Source organism: Nothobranchius furzeri, chromosome 14 (genome assembly GCF_043380555.1).
Source record: "Nothobranchius furzeri strain GRZ-AD chromosome 14, NfurGRZ-RIMD1, whole genome shotgun sequence".
Taxonomy (NCBI): Eukaryota; Metazoa; Chordata; class Actinopteri; order Cyprinodontiformes; family Nothobranchiidae; genus Nothobranchius; species Nothobranchius furzeri.
In genome coordinates, this window is record NC_091754.1 from 9,957,337 (window position 1) to 9,975,994 (window position 18,658).

The 18,658-nt window shown below is 41.2% G+C and overlaps 1 protein-coding gene across 1 annotated transcript in view; it reads right to left on the minus strand.

The window, feature by feature from the left end:
• Window positions 1-6,921, minus strand: part of tfpia (tissue factor pathway inhibitor a) — a 39,598-nt gene extending 32,677 nt beyond the window's left edge. The window contains exon 1 of the mRNA XM_015976971.3: window positions 6,754-6,921. Coding sequence (XP_015832457.1) covers window positions 6,754-6,835 — 82 coding nt within the window. The 5' untranslated portion in view covers window positions 6,836-6,921. The remainder of the gene's footprint in view (window positions 1-6,753) is intronic.
• Between the last annotated feature and the right edge of the window lie 11,737 nt (window positions 6,922-18,658).

An 18,658-nucleotide genomic window follows, 5' to 3' on the forward strand; every position in this document is an offset into this window, starting at 1 on the left:
TCAATAAAATAAAAAAATATATCCTTTATGAGTCATGATGGCATTTATACAGTAGGAGAGGGATTATCCCAAATGGCAATTTTATTTTGGTCTCGTTTTTCCCCGTGCAACGTGCCATTTATGTGTCAGAGTGTAAGAGATGAAATTCCTGTAAGGAAGTCGAAAGTTTTGTGCTACAGGGTCGATCGGAGTCAAGTTCCAACATGGAGGGAAAGAAATCGGATCTGAATGACAAATTTGCCTGAGTTGGCTGCTGGATTGTGTTAAAAAGGGAAATAAACATGTCACTCCCCGTTTCAACAACCCATTAAAAACTGGGAACTTTAGTTCCTCAAGAGTGAAGACTGGGAAAAACTGATGCTCTGCTATGAAAAATGTGACCTTTGGTGGAAACATCTCCATCAGATCGGACGGCGCTGAATGTCAAACGCAGCACAGGGATGCATCTCTCCGGACCTGAAAGATGGTTCTGACTTAACCAGGTTCGTCAATAATGGGATATTAGATGAGACTGGGAGGAAAGGAAAGGAATCAAACTGCTGCAAAGTTGAACAAATGTGTGTCTATGCAATAATTAAGATTGAGTGTTCTGTGTAACCGTCACAACTGTTTGATGAACTGAGTGATTTTCCAAGGAGTAGTCAGGGTTTCGAGAAGCTTTATTTATGGGACCAAAACTGGAAAGTGTGGAATCCCGGCAGTAAATAGTTTTTGCATCATTCTAGATTTAAATGCACAAACATCAGAACTTCTGCTGTTGAAACCAGCCTATAAACCCTGGCTGTGATGAATTACAAAGGCTTGTTACTTTTCAGAGACAACGGAACAAAGAATCAGATATTAGACTGGAACAGCTCTCCTCCAGGTGCCGTATCAGCAGCTGCTTCCAACCTAAGTGGACAGGTATGTGCTCCCAGGTAGGACCAAGGACCAGACTTCACTGTATCAGACTTTAATCTGTATGTGAGCTGACAGGATTTAAGTATCTGAGGCCAGGATTGTCTACTTGAATTTCAAAATGCTTGTTCAGATCCGCTAACCAGTTCAGGACCCGTTAGTGATCCATTTAAGTGGAACCAAGCAGGGATTCTGCTTTGGCTCCAGCACTACTATGGTCTATTTAGAGCTGAGGGTCTGCCCTCATGAGAAAATTACTATGCAGTAATTTCTCCAAAAGACGTTGCCAAAAACGCCCTGGAGCGTGAATAAATAAGGCATATTAAAAATGAGCGCCAGCAAAAACTTCATTTCCCATGATTCCCTGCAGCCGGAAGCAACGTGATGACATCACCAAAGTGACGCCGAACCCCGGAACTACACAGCTTTCTCCCGCCGGCTGGAAATCTATAAGAGCCGGAGCGCGGAGGAAAACTCTCTTGTCCCAGTTTCAGCTGGTGTGAAGAGACTTCTGCTACAGCTCTGGACTCAGGAACGAGGCCTGACGGCTGAAAAGCAGCGGAAAGCCATCAAATCTGCTCAGCGTGAACGACGAGGGACGCCTTGGTTCGCTCAGAGAAGTTTTTTTTCCCCCTTTTTTCTCCTCTATCTCCTTTTTCTCCCGTTCTCTCTCTAAATAAGTTCAGAACAAGCGATCAAACCGTGCGATTGCTTTAAAGTAACAACGGTCTTTCTCTTCTGTACCAAATACGTCATCCAGACCATCTTGAAGTAAGATCTTTTCCTTCATTTTAATATCTAAGTTGTTTTGAGCTGTGGCCACAGCATAAACAGATTTTTAGATATTCAATTTTACCTTTGATCTGTTATTCTTCTTTCGTGCTTTGTGATTTGAAGTGTTTCGGTTAAGTTTTACTGTGATTGAACTGCTTTGGAAGTTAAAGTGAAAGTTGCCCACAACACACACACACACACACACACACACACACACACACACACACACACACACACACACACACACTCTGGTTTTCGTGTTTGGGGGGACAAGACACACACACACACATATTCTGGTTTTCAGTGTTTGGGAGGACACACATCCCACATACATTTTGGGTCCTTGCTCCCTCAGACAAAGGAATTGGCCATTTTGTTTTGAAACTACCTCCATCTTGAGTTACATCACCTCAGACTGTTATTTCACATTATCATCTCATTGTTTAATCACTTGTTATTCGTTTGATAAAATAAGTCGGTTGATGTTGATAGGCTAAACACTTTGGGAGGAGCTGAAGTGGGTATATTAGTTAATAAATGTTATTGCCAATTAAGTTTTGTCTCAGGTGATTTGTTTGTGTTGATATAAATTACAACTGCAGCTCGTTAAAGATTTGACGATAGACAGATTGATAGAGGTGTGGATCCATTGTTCCCCTGTTAAAAGCGGTGGTGCCCCGAGGACATCCAAGGATTTCCTAATTACGTAATAAATCAGTAAATATTTCCATATTTACGAATTTATTGATGAATCCAAAAAAGTAAGTAAAGCTTACAAATTATTCGTTGACTAATAATCACAACAGTTGGTAGGAGGTGGAGATGGAGGGTTGAGCAGAGTTTTGAATGTTGAAAATAGTTTCTGAGAGTCAGCAGAGCGGAGAATTTGACCCCCCCCCCCCCACCCCTGCGAGAGCTGCGGGTACCCCCCTTCCTCCCCCCACGCCTATGATTGGTGCACCCAGTTTCTGTGGAGCTGGCATGGAAACTAAACTACACTCCGATAGGCTGACTCGAACCACGCTGTACAGAGCTGTTTCAGGCTGAGTGGTGCTCTTCAACTTCCTTTAGGCCAACCGTTTCAGGTTTACATGGTGGATTTAAGGATTGAGGTCTGTGCTAAATTCTGCTTTTGCCACCAAACACTCATGTAAGATTCAGAAAACATCCTTCTTTTGTAGATTTTAGTTCCATGTGGGACCAACGGCCATGAATGTATCCATTTGAGTAATTCTCTCGGGTTTATTATGAAAACTCAGAACCATTCCCATGTGAGGTTGATGTTTTACAGCGTTTATCAAACAGGCTGCATTCAGCTTTAGCTGGCAGGTGCTGTTTTTACTCTGTAAACAGTTTTAGTGACAGCATGAAACCAGAGCTTTTCTGGAGTTGACTCCTTACTGCAAGTGATAATTAAGATGGCACCCTCCAAAGTGTTTTTTTATTTAGTTATTTGTAACCTGAGGCTTAGATATAAAAGAGAAACTTCAAACAGCAAGTGAGCGCCTAATTAAATTTCTCAGCAAATTAATGAGACGCCATGTTTCTGCCTCTGTGAGACGATTAGTGAAGCGACCAGAGTTGTGCTCCAACAGTGTCGATGTTTGGCTCCAAACCAGCTCATAAAATTAAAAGAACCTGCAACGATTTGTCTTCACCTGTGGGTCAGATTTGGCTTTTCTGTGTTGTTGTTTTTATTTTTTTGATAGATGGAAAACTGGATTGCTACTGGAATCTTTGTTCTGCAAACATCTGGATGTTTTCATAGAAAGTATTTACCTTATTTGCTTATGTGTGCCTGGAGGTGGACATGAAAAATGTGAGATGTTTGCAAATGTTAAGCAGCAATAAACGAATCTCCACCTGCAGGAAAACAGAGCCGCCTTCACGCAAACATATTAAAGGGATACTTTGCAACTTATTTTTTTAATCATTTTCTTAAGCCAGTATGTGCCAAAGTGAACATTGCTAAGCTGAGTCCCATTCTGTCCCGCTCTGAACTTGAGACAGTTCTCCACTCCTTCATCTCCTCACGCTTAGACTACTGTAACTCTCTTTTCACGTGTCTGAGCAGAACCTCCCTGAACCGTCTACAGGTGGTTCAGAACGCCTGTGCTCGGCTTCTGACCAAGTCCTCCAAACACACCCACATCACCTTGCTTCTCCTCCAGCTTCACTGGCTGCCAGTCAACTTCAGGGTTCATTTCAAGATCCTGGTTCTGGTCTATAGGGCCTTACATGGACAAGCACCATCTTACATTGGTGATCTTCTTAGTCCCTACAACCCAGCAGGTCCCTGAGGTCCAGTGATCAAAGTCCACTGGTTGTGCAACACACCAGGCTAAAACCTAATGTATGCTTCCCGTCAGCTCCATGAGGGAGAGACTCGCACACACGGATGGAGATGTTTTGCCTTCAGACTTCTCCGTCTCCTGGGAAGTGTTGCAAAGCAATTCCCCACCAGGACAACAGAGAGCGTAGCGCTGTTTTGTGGTATCCTGTCATGTATCTGAACCTAAAGAGTACATTTACTTTTGTGTTTATATTGTGTATTACTCACAATGGCCCCACAGATAAACTCCGTAGTGAGGTCTTGCTTTTATCAGCTTCGCCGCCTGACTCGCCTCAGACAAATCCTGAAACTGAGGCATTTGGAGTCAGGCATCCATGCCTTCATTACCACTCGCCTGGACTATGCAAACACCCTCCTCGTTGGTGCTCCGGTCTCTGCCCTGAATCGGCTGCAGGTCGTCCAGAACGCTGCTGCCAGGTTCTTGACGAATACACACCGACGTAGCCATATTACCCCTGTCCTGGAACATCTTCACTGTTTCCCTGTCATTTTCAGAGTACAGTTTAAGTTATTGACTTTTGTATTTAAAGCACTCAACGACCTGGCACCTCCCTATCTGTCTGACCTGCTCACTCCATATGTGCCCACGCGCACGTTGAGGTCGGCTGACCTTTTGCTGCTGTGTACTACCCAGATGCGATACAAATCGCGGGGTGAACGAGCATTTGTGCATGCTGCCCCAAAGCTATGGAATTCGTTGCCCATTGGAGTTCGGCAGGCTCCATTACTGGCGGTTTTTAAATCTCGTTTAAAGACCCACTTTTATGATTTGGCTTTTAGACAGTGACTCATTTGAGTGTTTTATTGTGTAATTGTTTTAATTTGTTCTTAGTATTCATCATGTTTTATCTGCTTTGACTGGTATTTTTATCCTTTGTTTTATATTCCTTAGAATGGTTGCGTTTTGTTTTAGCCTGTGCAGCACTTTGGGCAGCTCCCATGCTGCATTTTAAACATGCTATATAAACTATGGTATGGTATTTCAGTTACTATTTAACACAGACAAATGTGTCCCTCATTCTCCTCCACCTCTTCATGTGATCGCCACCTCTATACCCACGTTTACCGTCATTTCTGTCCACCAATAAAACGCTTGCTGCGTATCTTTTCAATCCTTCAGGTGAACAAAACGTTCATATTTTTAGAGTTTTTCCACAAGGTATTCTTCAAGCCTCTCCGTGTCTGCCGCTAGATATCTTTGGCTCTCATTATGTTTTGATGGAGCAATGGCAGTGCTATTGATGACAGCGGCGCCCTGACCAATCAGTCTTGCATTCTCTGTCTAATCGGATGGATGTTTAGAAAAGAGCTTGACTCCGTCTGTCCTTACGAGCCTGCTGGATAGCCCTCAAAAGAATGGGTAATGGCGTTGCATGCATCCATCCCATTGCAGATGGAGCATAAATTAGGCTTAAAGACCAAAGGTGACAGATCATTTGCTGCTGTGACCCCCAGACTCTGGAACTCTCTCCTCCTGAGATCAATGGACTCAGCGGTCTCCTTTAAAAAGCAGCTGAAAACTCATCTGCTCAGGTTTTGGTGTGACCTTCATCAACATCCTCTCCTTATTTTGCTCTTGATCCACTGATTCCCTCTTTCCTGTCCATTTTCTCTTGTGCGCTATAGAAAATATAGTTTTCTTTATTTCTTTGACTAGCGAGACTAGAACTTACATTAAAGGCTATTTATTTTAGTTGATTTAATTTATTTTCACTGAATCTCAGTTTTTCAACAGACAGGCTAAGGTGACTAAACAACCAACAGCCTAAAATATGTTCCACCAGCCAGTTAAAGGGGTAATCAATGTAAAACATGCTTTGTACTTCAGAAAATTCCACCTTAGGATTCAGACCCTTTGGTCTTCACTCCTGATGTAAACAATGCTCCTATTAGAAGAAAGAAAAGATGTTTCTGCCACAATTACAAAAATAAAATAAAACCTGTCTAACTGAGAATTTAAAAGCTTCCAATGGTTAAAACGAAAGCAGAAACCTCGTTTTATTAATTATGCATAAAACTCTGTGAGTCAGTTGAAGATAAAAGAAGCAGTCAGTGAGTTTTCAGGTGTTAAATGCTGCAGTTAAAACCTGTTGCCTTAAGCCAAAGTCAGACCTGCACGCATGAAGTGACATTTCATGACTTTTTCAACTAAAACTTTGACCCATAAACACGGATTTTGTTACTGGGAAGAAGCTTTTAAAAAAGGAGGCTTCAGATTTGGACCATTTTGTCTCCAACAGCCTCATAACAAAGCTCTAGTAATGAAACCCGAGGAGAAGGAGGTGGCTGGCCCAGCTAGGTCTTCTGGACTTTAGTCCTGACTCTGACGTCAATGAGAACTGTTAAAACTGCGTGGACTTTAAGAAATGCGCACAAGTGAGGGTGTGGGTTCACAATAAAACTTATACTAGAGCTAAACTTAATTCAACTTTTAGATAAAGTGAAACATGGAGAACAAGGAAGTGTGCTGAATTCCCCAGACTATACTTATTCCCTAAATAGGAATGTGCTAAATCCATAAAAATAATAAACCAAAGCCGGGACGCGTGACTGTCCGGCTCTGCGTCCGCAGCGGCGCCATGGGCACAATTCTATTTTACGCAGAAGTGTCTAGGATAACTAGGCAGACTAGCGCAGCTCTGATGACCCGAAAGAAACAGACCAATAATAATAACCCGCACACATGCACGCGCGTGCACATAAACTGCTTTTTTTAAAATCAGTCTTACCTCTACCTCTTCTGCAAGAGCCGAAGTGGAGGACGCAGGCGAGTGAGACGGCGCACAAAATCCAGCACGTAGACAGAGCCATGCTGCTGCGCAGGGCGCTGATCCAAGAGACTGAAAAGTTAAAGAGGAAAACTTCCAGTTGTAGGGGTGAAGTGTGTGCGTGTGTGCGCGTGCGTGTGTATGGGTGGGTGCGCACTTCCGCTTGATAAGAGCGTCAGTCTGTAGGCGTGATGGAGCTGAAGTTCTCAGTAATTTCCTGATGGATGACATTAAATATGAGGTCATTTTTTCCTGTTGAGGAATTTTAAAAGTTCAGGGAAGATTTTAGGACGAAAATGAGTTTAATCTGCTAAAAACTACTCAGAATGAAGAAAAATGAATTCAGGTGTTTTTATTGAATTCATCTTCCTTCAAATGCCACATCAAGTTGAAAGGTCCCCTCAGATTGCCATCATTTGAATGTTTTTGTGATTTCTCAGTAAAAAAAATACTGAAATAATGAAATAAATGTTTACAAAAATGCTTATATCTGCATGTTTAGGAGTCATGAACCCAGTTTTCATCTGTTTAACCGATTCAGGCTGTCTTACTCCCATCACTGATAAGTTTAATGCTGTAAACTCTATGACTCAATTAAATCACATCAACACACCCTGAGCAAACAGTGACGCGTGCATCAGGTCAATGTCTGAGTTTAAATTAATTTTCTCTTGTATTTTTCTTTAAAAACTTCCCATTAGGATTATTTATATCCCATCAGTCCAAACTCTGTGTTACAGAGGATAAAACCGAGCCACTTGCAGTTTGCCAAAGTACTTGGACACATTTTAACACCCTGAGGTTCATTAATTTGGTTTTACAGCATTAAAGGATACAAACTCATTATTTACTCTCAGCTGTAAGTGACCTCACTTCTTAATGCAAACTTCCACATTTCTGGGAGAAAAAGTCCCAACAAGCAAATTAGGTCAATGGACCAAATCTGAGCCAAAAAGCTGAATTTTGGAGAAAAGGAACAGAAAATTAGGAACTCATAAAGAGGTGAGGGGGGTGAGGACAGACAGGACTGAGTCATGCTGCAGTCAGGTGTGGAAACAAAGGCTGTAGATTGTTTCAGAGCCAGGTGAGACTGATTAATGTTGCTGCAGGCGTTCTCTAATCCACCTCATATACATGCAGCAGGGCTCAGAGGTCTTTAGGACTGTTTGGACAGCAGCCAGACCAGCTGGATGTTTCTCTATGATGTCCCCACTGTGGTTTGGAGAAGATGGTTCCGGTTAGCAGGAACTAAAACAATCCCATTGACTTAAATTTTCCCTGCTAATATTCCCAAAGCTGAAATTTGATCTCCCGCCCCAGTGGGACGTCTATCAGAGGGCTCTCTAAACTTTACAATCCAAAGAAGAGTTTTCTCCCTCAGTCCACTGGAAAAACAGAGCTGCATCTGTTACAGAACCCTTTTACAAAAAGCTATTTATTATTTTGTCAAATCTACGGAAGAAATTAGTGCCACTAAAAACGTTGCTTGTTTTTTTGTCTCAGATTATTAAAATTAATGGGTTTTTTTAACCCTTTTTAACTAATATTAGAGATTTGTCATTTTTTAAAGCTAGTTTGTTTCTATTTTAGGTTTGAAAAACAAATTTTCAAAAACAATATGTATTACCCCTGGGATGTTGAAGGTGGCAGAGCATACTGTAAAAAATGAATAAATAAAAAGATCTAAAATATTACTATTAATTTTTGTGATGTTTCTTGTGGAAATTCAAGGGAATTATTTCATGGAGAAACTAAAATGTTACTTAAATATGCATGTTTTTTAAATATTATTATTTATTTTATTTTATTATTTAAAAGCATGAGTTTGTTTTTGCATTGTGGAAGATCCAAAGAAGCCACTTCTGGGTTACAGACCCCTGGCTGATCGCATGATGAACCATAGAATGCACCAACTTTTATTTTCTTGTTATAGAAGTCTGCCTACAAAAAAGAACACATGCCCCTCAAGCCTGATACATTTACATAGAATCGTGTTAAATGGCAGCATGATTGGAATAAATGTGTGATGGAGGCTAAAGAAAAAACTAAGTGGTTTGTCATTATTGCAGAAAGGATCAGTGATCACGTGCAAAATTAGCTTTAGCTAGTGTAGCGTTATGAATATCATAATTGTCTGCCCTTAACAGCTGCCCCTTTACACAGTAACAACGTGTAGGAATCGCCAAGGTCGGGTGCTGGTTTCAGAATGTTTACACTCCAGAAGAAGAAGAAGAAGAAGAACAGAAGAAGAACGCTTTTAATTAATCAAAGTACTTTATTTGTGATAAAGCTAGTCAAAACATATGTTGATCAATAATAATCAGGTGAATGATCTGTGAAATAAAGATGTCATGAGTTATGTGTTTAATGAATAAGCAGGACTGCACCAGACAGACTGATCTACATTAACATGGAAACGCATGACACATTGTTCTCAGCCAATCAGAACTTTCGTCTGTCGTAGGGCAGAATCTGGGTTGTTTAATGAAGTTGTCCAATCCGGTTTACTAAGATTTATAAACAACTAGGGGATATAAAACAAGGCAACACCATTTTATCCTCAGTTCCATTTTAACCTCAGTTCTGTTCAGTTGGAGGTCCTAAGGAGTTCCATCGTCATCATTAAGAAAGTTGCAGGCTGGCCAGCTGCACTTTCCTACTTTAAGCTGAGAACTGTCAAGCTGGAGATTTCCGTCGTTTGAACAACAAGACGACGTCCCTTCAAAATAAGAGCTGAACTCGCTGACGCCTGCCGCTGCTACCGGAGTCGACCCGCAGACGGGCTTTGTAGTGCTGCGACCAGTGTTTCACCAGCTCCAGCACATCTGAAGGTCCGAGGACCTGGCATTTCCTGATCTAACACGGGAGGCTCCATATGGTACGTGGTCACGGCAAAATGGCAGCTCATGTCATCAGCTTCTGAAGCCTCGTGATTTGTAGTCATAACAACCAGATCCGCCTACGTCAGCCTAGAGATTCTGAACCACACACACACACACACACACACACACACACACACACACACCAACACGAAACAGCCAAATCCATGTGCATCCATCACGGAGTTAGTCCTGGTAGATTGTAAGAATTTATAATTATAGATATTAAAGATTCTTAAACGATCCCAACTCTCTCTTTTCTTGTCTCTCAGTCAATACAGAGTGTTTAAGTAAACTCCCTGATGATAAAAACAACCGCTTCTGATTATAATATCTAGATCTAATTACAGTGGATAAATATACGATCTATATTTCACATTTACATAGAATCGTGTTAAATGGCAGCATGATTGGAATAAATGTGTGATGGAGGCTAAAGAAAAAACTAAGTGGTTTGTCATTATTGCAGAAAGGATCAGTGATCACGTGCAAAATTAGCTTTAGCTAGTGTGGAATTTAAAAGTGCCTTTCAACATTTCAGTGTGTTTTTCTTTGTAGTTGAACAGCCTGTCTTCAGAGAAATTGAGCTAATATGCAACAGGACAGATTGGTTAACAGCTAACTTGAGAGCTGGACCAAAAGTCAACTTCAAAGTAAAAGCACTTCACCTTGGGGTGTGTGTGTGTGCGTGTGTGTGTGTGTGTGTGGGGGGGGGGGGGGGGGGGGGGACAAATCCTTATTTATTTGATCATATTTAATAATTTACACAATCAGGATGTTTTTTATATATTTTTATGAGTGTAGAGCTTTAAATACTTAAAAATGACTAAATAGTCAATTTATATTTCTATTTGAAGAATAAATGTCTGAAAATAAGCATTTATATTACAGTGCAGGCCAAAAGTTTGGACACACCTCCTCATTCTATGTGTTTTCTTTATTTTCATGACCATTTACACCGGTAGATTCTCACTGAAGGCATAAAAACTATAAATGAAACATGTAGGATTATGGACTTAACCAATAAAGGGAAATAACTGAAAACATGTTTTATATTCTATTTTCTTCAAAATAGCCACCCTTTGTTTTGATTCCTGCTTTGCACATGCTTGGCATTCTCTTGATAAACTTCAATTGATAGTCACCTGAAATGGTTTTCCAGCGGTCTTAAAGGAGTTCCTAGAGGTGTTTAGCGCTTCTTGGCCCCTTAAATGGTTATGGTCATGAAAATAAAGAAAACACATGGAATGCGAAGGTGTCCAAACTTTTGGCCTGTTCTGTATATTTCATGGAAAAAGTATAATGCCGTAATCCCATTTTTGAAGACAAATGTTGGGAATCTGCCTAAAAGTAGCAAACTCGGGTTTCAGAAACAAAGGAAGTGAATTTGCCAAAGGCCTCTTTATTTCTTTGCTTAAATAAACGAGCCTTGTAGTCAGAAGCCGAGGGTGAATCACCGACTGATGGGCTGGTTTCTTGGTGTGTGTGCTTTATTGTGCTTTTGTGCACATGCTTGGGGATGTCAGTGGACAAGAATGTGCTTGTCTGGGAGACTAATCTTACTGAGCATTACTCACCCTGTTCAGGGAATCAGAGCCTCTCCACCTTCTCAGTGGAAAATGGGGAAATAAAAAAAGTCACATGTTCAAATCTCCAGAAAAGGTTTTCCTACAACACAACCTGGATGCTCCTGGCTGAAGCGCTGATTTAGAAACTCAGCTTTCAGCTGGAATTCAGATGTAAATATTTAGTTTTTCTTTCAACAAGTGGAAATGTGTACAAATTATTACAAAAATATAACATTATCAGCAGGTTAAAACAGTAAAATGTTTAAAAAATGCATGTTTGTGTAACACTCTTGTTGGAATGGTGCTGCAGCAACGTCTGGTGTTTCTGACACTGAAGAGTAATAAAATTAACCGAAGAGCCTCGAAATTTCCACTCATTATAAGACCTGTTAGGAGTCATCTATTAAATCATGCAGAAACCCTAACCCTGTCCAAAAAAACTATGTTTACTTATTGTTCTTTCCAAACTTCTATGAACAAAACTAAGATGCTAAACTCTAATTGACTAACTGATCATTTTAAAATCCTTACATCTATCTATCTATCTATCTATCTATCTATCTATCTATCTATCTATCTATCTATCTATCTATCTATCTATCTATCTATCTATCTATCTATCTATCTATCTATCTATCTATCTATCAATCAATCAATCAATCATAGGGCCGTGCAGAGACCTTTGACGGCGCGGGTGCTCAAAGTAAAAAAAGGGGCACTTATGGAGCAATCCAATAAGTTAGAAAATTCAGATAATGAGACCCTTGGGTTCAAACAACATAATAAAAATATATAAATCAGTGTCATTAGTGTTAATGTTAGTTCATAAATAATAGTTTTAGTTTATAAAGCCGACTTATACCTAGAGATGTTACAACCACATTTCTGCCCCTGATACGAGTCCAAGTTGTTTGATTTTTGATTATCTTCCAATACTGAGTCCTGTTCTGATACCAGGTGGTGATGCAACGCATTATAAAAGAAGAAAGAAGTCGTCCTTCTGTCTGTTTTTGTCATTTTGTTATTTTAGCCTGAAAAGGTCACTCATTCAGGAAGTACATTTAACAGAAATCAACATACTTTATTGCTATTGCACAGGTGTACAACCAAATATATTTTGCACCTACTAAAGACAGCTCTAGTAAGAGGTAGTAAAATAAATGTAAAATAAATGCACCACAGAGACTTATCCATTGTGATCTACAGCTATGTTAGCTGAGATCTTTTTCCTGTCAGTAGAAAATTCTTGATCCCATTCCATGATCTCACTGAACTTAACACTAAACATGAGAGCTCTGCTACCAACCTAACAACAACACCCTTTACACAAAGGCACCATCATCACGTACATGGCAGGAGTCTCAGAGAAACTTAGAAGAATCTTCTCCAAACACAACATCCCGGTAAACTTTAACCCAACAGCACCCTCAGACAGAACCTGGTCCATCCAGAAGACAAAACACCCAAACTCATTGGGCTCAGTGGGGATGTTTATGCAGTCCAGTGTAGTGAGGACTGTCCAGATGTTTACATTAGAGAAACTAAACAACAATTACACAAGAACATAACACAACACAGGAGAGCCGCCTCTTCAGGTCAAAACTCTGCAGTCCACCTTCACCTGAAGGACAAGGGACACACCTTTGAAGATGACAAAGTCCACATTCTGGACAGAGAAGATAGATGGGGAGAGGAGTAAAAGAAGCTATCTATGTCAAACGTGAAAACCCCACTTTAAATAGGGGCGGGGCTTAGATTTCACCTTTCCAGTACCTATAATGCAGCTTTGAATCTCATTCAGTTTCAGTCTAGGTCACATCTTCCTGCATCTAATCAACACGATAATGGCCTCGACACACGGGAGGCGACATCGCCTCTCCTCCATTCATTTTCAATGAGACATGCGCGACAAAGCGATAATCGCGGGTCTCTCTCCTACCAAGCGAAACGCAAAAAACGTGCGTGTGAAAGTTTGCACTCGTGCACGTGTCGTGCACGGACGACCCAGCGACGCGATCCCAGAAAGTTGAAACATTTTCAACTTTTCATCGCTGTCGCTCGGGCGAGGACCAATCAACGGAGGTTTCATTCACTGACCAATGAGCGGACAGGATGCTCCGCACATCTCTGAGCAAACATGGAGGAGAAGTTGATTATTATTATGTTTTATAGTAAAATCACAAGTAAGATTTCACATAACTCTAGCAGCACCTTGTGAAACATCATATCTACCGCTTTATTAACTCTGAACCGCTTAAATAACCTTAATTCCCTCCAACCTGACACAGCCAAACAAAACAACGGAAGTTTCGATTTCGCCATAGAACAGAACGCGTAGACGGCTTTGCCGCTGGCCGCTACCGTAGATCGCCTCCCGTGTGTCAGGTAATAAAAGCGACAGCGACAAATTTCGCTGATCGCGGTCGTTTGTCGTCTCCCGTATGTCGAGTCCATGACTCACCATCAATAGAGGCTAACGACTCATCATGAGATGGAGAGGCGGGGTACTCAGAGTAGTTTCTGCTCTTTAAATAACAACAGACAGCTACAGCTTATGAGCTTGACTCTCCCATGTTCCAGTCAGAACTGACAAAGCTCCTCAGAGGAGAAGTGAAATGTTTTAAAGAAACCAAAGAAGTCCAGTTGCCTTCATCTTAACTCTTTGGAGTAATAGTCAATAAAAAATACATAATAAAGTAATAAAACGTATATAATTATGCTCACATTCACTTTTACCATCTCTTTGTGGGAGGCGGAAAATTTATCACGTTTAACCCTCTTATGACCATAAATATAACAAGTATTTTTTTTGTTTGTTTTGTGGCTTTAAAATTGTAATAAAAGTGTAAAATGTTTGTAACTCTGCTCCTTTTTTCAGAACAACCTCAGCTTTCAGTGTCTACTTTGTATTTGTGTTTATGTTTATTAAAGTCTGTAAAACTGCAGCTTAAATGAAAAAAAAAACTGATTTGAATTTTCTTTACATTTATTACTAAACAGGAACTTCAAAATGACTTGAGCAAACTATGTCAGAAGAACTATTTAAACTCAGAACTGTGTTGCAAACACTCAGAAAACAGTGTGACCCCTGACCTCATGTTAACCAGTTTAATGACTGCAGCCTGTCTGTGACCACAGGTCTACGCTCTGGTCCAGAGAACCGGATACAGTAAAATAAATACTAGGTATCATAAAATAACACTCATGGACTACTTCACAGCTGTAGCTACATTTCTACCAGCATTATGAAGATCAATAAGCAGATAAAAGGTTAAATATAAACATTTCATTACAAAAAGTCAACTAATAAAATTCTGCACTGATAACATTATATTTTCAGCTAAATAAATATTTATTGTACGTATAAATAACGCTGGAATGAAGCTGAATCATTTAGTAAACAGCTGAGTGTTCAAATAAAAACCAGTGTGACTGTAATCTGTCCCTCCTCATGTCACCATATACAGAAACAGCCTTCTGGGACACCTGACCAACAAGGTGGATTTTATTTGTGACGTTTCCATAACTTTATAAAAGCTGCTGTTGAAGATGATCAGACCGTCTCCTCCCTTCGGTTCTCGCTCTCCCGTCGCGGTTCGCTGCGTTTCTTTCTGTGACGCTGCAAAGCTCGTTTCCTTCTAATAGCGATTTTTGGAGTAACATGAATTACATCATGTAATTCATGTTGGAAAACTCGTTTTATGTACTTTTAGAAACCATTTGAATTATTTTTATTCGATTAGTAATTCAGAAGTTATAACCCGGAGAATCTAGAGTGAGAAACATCCGTGATTCTTTGTGAGTTTCTGCAACACTTCAGGAGAAGTCTCTCTCATGTCTCATTTTCTGTCCCAGACATGCAGCTACCTGACTCTGCTCCACACACACTAACCACGGACTCAAACGCACGTAAACAAAAGCTCTGATATTAAAATCTATCCAGCTGACGTGAAGCAGGCAGAAAAAAAACTTACAGTTATGTGGCAGTGTGAGCCTCCTGTCACAATGTCCCTATTGATCATGCGCCATGCTAATAAAGTTAGATGAACGCAGACTCCTGTCCGCAGGGAAAACACCGGTCTGTCGTCTCCATGGCTACAAGGTAGAGCGACAGCAAGGACAACCAATCACACGTTAGTCTGATGCGGCAGAGCCAATCAGTGAGCTTGTAGGCGGGTCTAAGGGAAAATAGCCTTCAGCTTGAGGCGGCTGCCTCCGCATGGTCCTAGTGCCCGATTTGTATCACAGTATAACAGTTTTGTACGGTAAAATCTGACGAACCATTCAGCCCAGATCGATCGATCGATCGATCATCGATCGATCGATCGATCGATCTATCTATCTATCTATCTATCTATCTATCTATCTATCTATCTATCTATCTATCTATCTATCTATCTATCTATCTATCTATCTATCTATCTATCTATTAGGGCTGCAACAAACGATTATTTGGATAATCGATTAATCGGATGGGGTCTCGACACGATTAATCGATTAATCGGATTACATGGGGAAATTTTTAAAAACTGCTAGGGAAACGTTATTTCTCTCCTTCCTTCACTTATATTTAACACAACATTATTAGAAAACAGTTCAATAGCAGAAAAACAACATGCCATCACCTAAATTGTCTTATAAGGTGTATAGACAGAGACCCTAAGCTACATCTATCTGTGACCTAAAATGCTTGGTCCAAGTTAAACAGCTTAAGGGCAATTCTCATCTGTTTTGTTTGATCTCATCTGTTGACATATATTTTAAATGTAATTAAACATAGGCTGTGAATTAATCAAAATTGATCACTATTTCCAAAAATGACTGAAAAAATACCAAATAAAACAAAAGTAAATGAATGCCATCCTCCTTGCAATGATGCCCTGGGCAACTGCCATAAAGTCACATCAAGAAATGCTGCTGATCATTCCAATGATCCCAAATAGACTCACATTAGGCCACATGAAAGCAACTGAACCCAAAAATATATTAACCAGTATATAACTGCACTCTCACACAACACGCCTGCAGCAACAGTTAGGACTCCTCCCTCCCTTTTAAAAGCGTTTTTGCTTCTGAGGACATTGTGGTTGTAAAACCACATGCTAGTAGTCTGGCCCCGGTGTGATCAACCAGTTTCTGCGGGAATGTGACGGCGGAACCAGGGCCAGATTAACACTTTGTTGTACCCTGGGCAACAATATTCAAGGGCTCCATCATCACGACCCGAGGATCACCATAATGTGGTCACATACAGAATATTTTACTGTAATATGCAGTAAATATACTCAATACTTGAATGCCTGACAACACGTAACCCGCCCAGAGTAACCTTTGACCCACCTCGTGTGGACTGACCAATGAGGAGAGGGTCTTAACTTGAGGCCCTCTCTTCATTGGTCAGTCTGCATGAGACTGACTCTCAACTGACGTTCAGTCGTAGGCAGCGAAGCGTCTCTGTGCAGCGCAAAAGCCCGGGTGGACAGTTTGTTTAATGTAGGGTGACCATATTTCCATTTCCAAACAAGAGGACAGGGGATCTGTGCCTATGACGTCACACTATGGCAACGCCACACAAACCATGTTGGGACCCATTTTTTGTAAGAACTAAATTAATATCAGATTCTGCCAATTAAAGGGCTCTAAAACAATTCATATATAAATATTTAGCATATTTAATGCAAAATCAAATTTTTCTGCTTTAGTTCTGCAACAAGGTTTTATTAATAATAAATTATTATACCTTTTGTTTTACTACAGCATCGGTACGCTTCCTGTGCACAGATTATTAAGGATGCTTGTTTCAGCTGTGAGATTAGACGATAGGATCAATGAAAAAATAAGTTGTCACACACTCCATGGAAACTTTCAGAGAATCCACAAATAGTGGCTTTCAAATGGTTTTGTTACTTTTTGCAAGTTTATAAAAGAAGCAGATGAGACAGCATATCTGATCATTTAGTTTTTCATCTGATAATATTAGAACATGTCAGTAAAGTCTGAGGGGCTTTTATAAACACCATATAACTAACACTACTGGAGAGGGCATGAACTACAGAGGCTTCTGGGGAGCCCAGTTATTGGGGGGGGGGGGGGGGGGCATTTTGCCTTGGCCCCCAAAATGTCTTGAAACGGCCCTGGGTGTGTGACTGAGTTTTGAAGGTGATCTGAATTGTATCAGATGTATAAATATGACATGTGTATAACTTATTGTTTTTTATAGGTAAAAACGTGTAGTGGAGATAAATCTACCTACATTTTACTTTTCAACACTTTGTTTTCAGCGCTTTGTTTCACTTTCAGCGCTTTGGGCTTCCTGACAGGGTTGCGGAAGGCGCTTTATAAATAAAGCTTTGATTGATTGATTGATTGATTGTTTTTTTGTTTTTATTGAACTATTTTCCTTTCCTGTCTGTCTCTCATCTTCCTGCATCTCCTCTTAATTATCCAGAAAATCTGTTGCCTGGATTCTTACCTTTTCACCTCATCAGTTACTTTTGAGCAGATCAAAGGGATCTCCTGACCGAAAAGCGCAGAGCGCGTTTTCGTTGCTGCGTCAGTGAGGTGACATCACCACAGCACAGGTGATGAGCTCCGCAGTAGCGAGCTTCAGGCACAAATAAGACAGAAAATAGAGAAGATGTGCAGACAAGAACGATCGTGTGCTAATTATAGTTTTTTGGTTGCGCCACTTTGAGAATGGACCGTGCGCTGGAAGCAGCTGCCTGGATCGCTGTGCAACAATGCGGAACCGGTTCGCAGCAGCGCAAGTCTGCCGGCTCTCCCTCGCGCTGATCTGCCGCTACCGGCTCTCCCTCACGCTGATCTGCGGCTCTCCCTCGCGCTGATCTGCCGCTACCGGCTCTCCCTCACGCTGATCTGCGGCTCTCCCTCGCGCTGATCTGCCGCTACCGGCTCTCCCTCACGCTGATCTGCCGGCTCTCCCTCGCGCTGATCTGCCGGCTCTCCCTCGCGCTGATCTGCGGCTCTCCCTCACGCTGATCTGCCGGCTCTCACTCGCGCTGATCTGCGGCTCTCCCTCGCGCTGATCTGCGGCTCTCCCTCGCGCTGATCTGCGGCTCTCCCTCGCGCTGATCTGCGGCTCTCCCTCGCGCTGATCTGCGGCTCTCCCTCGAGCTGATCTGACTTGCTCTGGTCTGCGCGCAACGGCGGGCGGGATTCGGGAAGGGGGGGGGGGGGGCGCTTTTGGAAGAGTTGTGCGACACAACGAATCGATGACGCAATTCGTTGCCAACGCTTTTAGTAATCGATTTTCATCGAATTTATCGATTCGTTGTTGCAGCCCTACTATCTATCTATCTATCTATCTATCTATCTATCTATCTATCTATCTATCTATCTATCTATCTATCTATCTATCATCTATCTATCTATCTATCTATCTATCTATCTATCTATCTA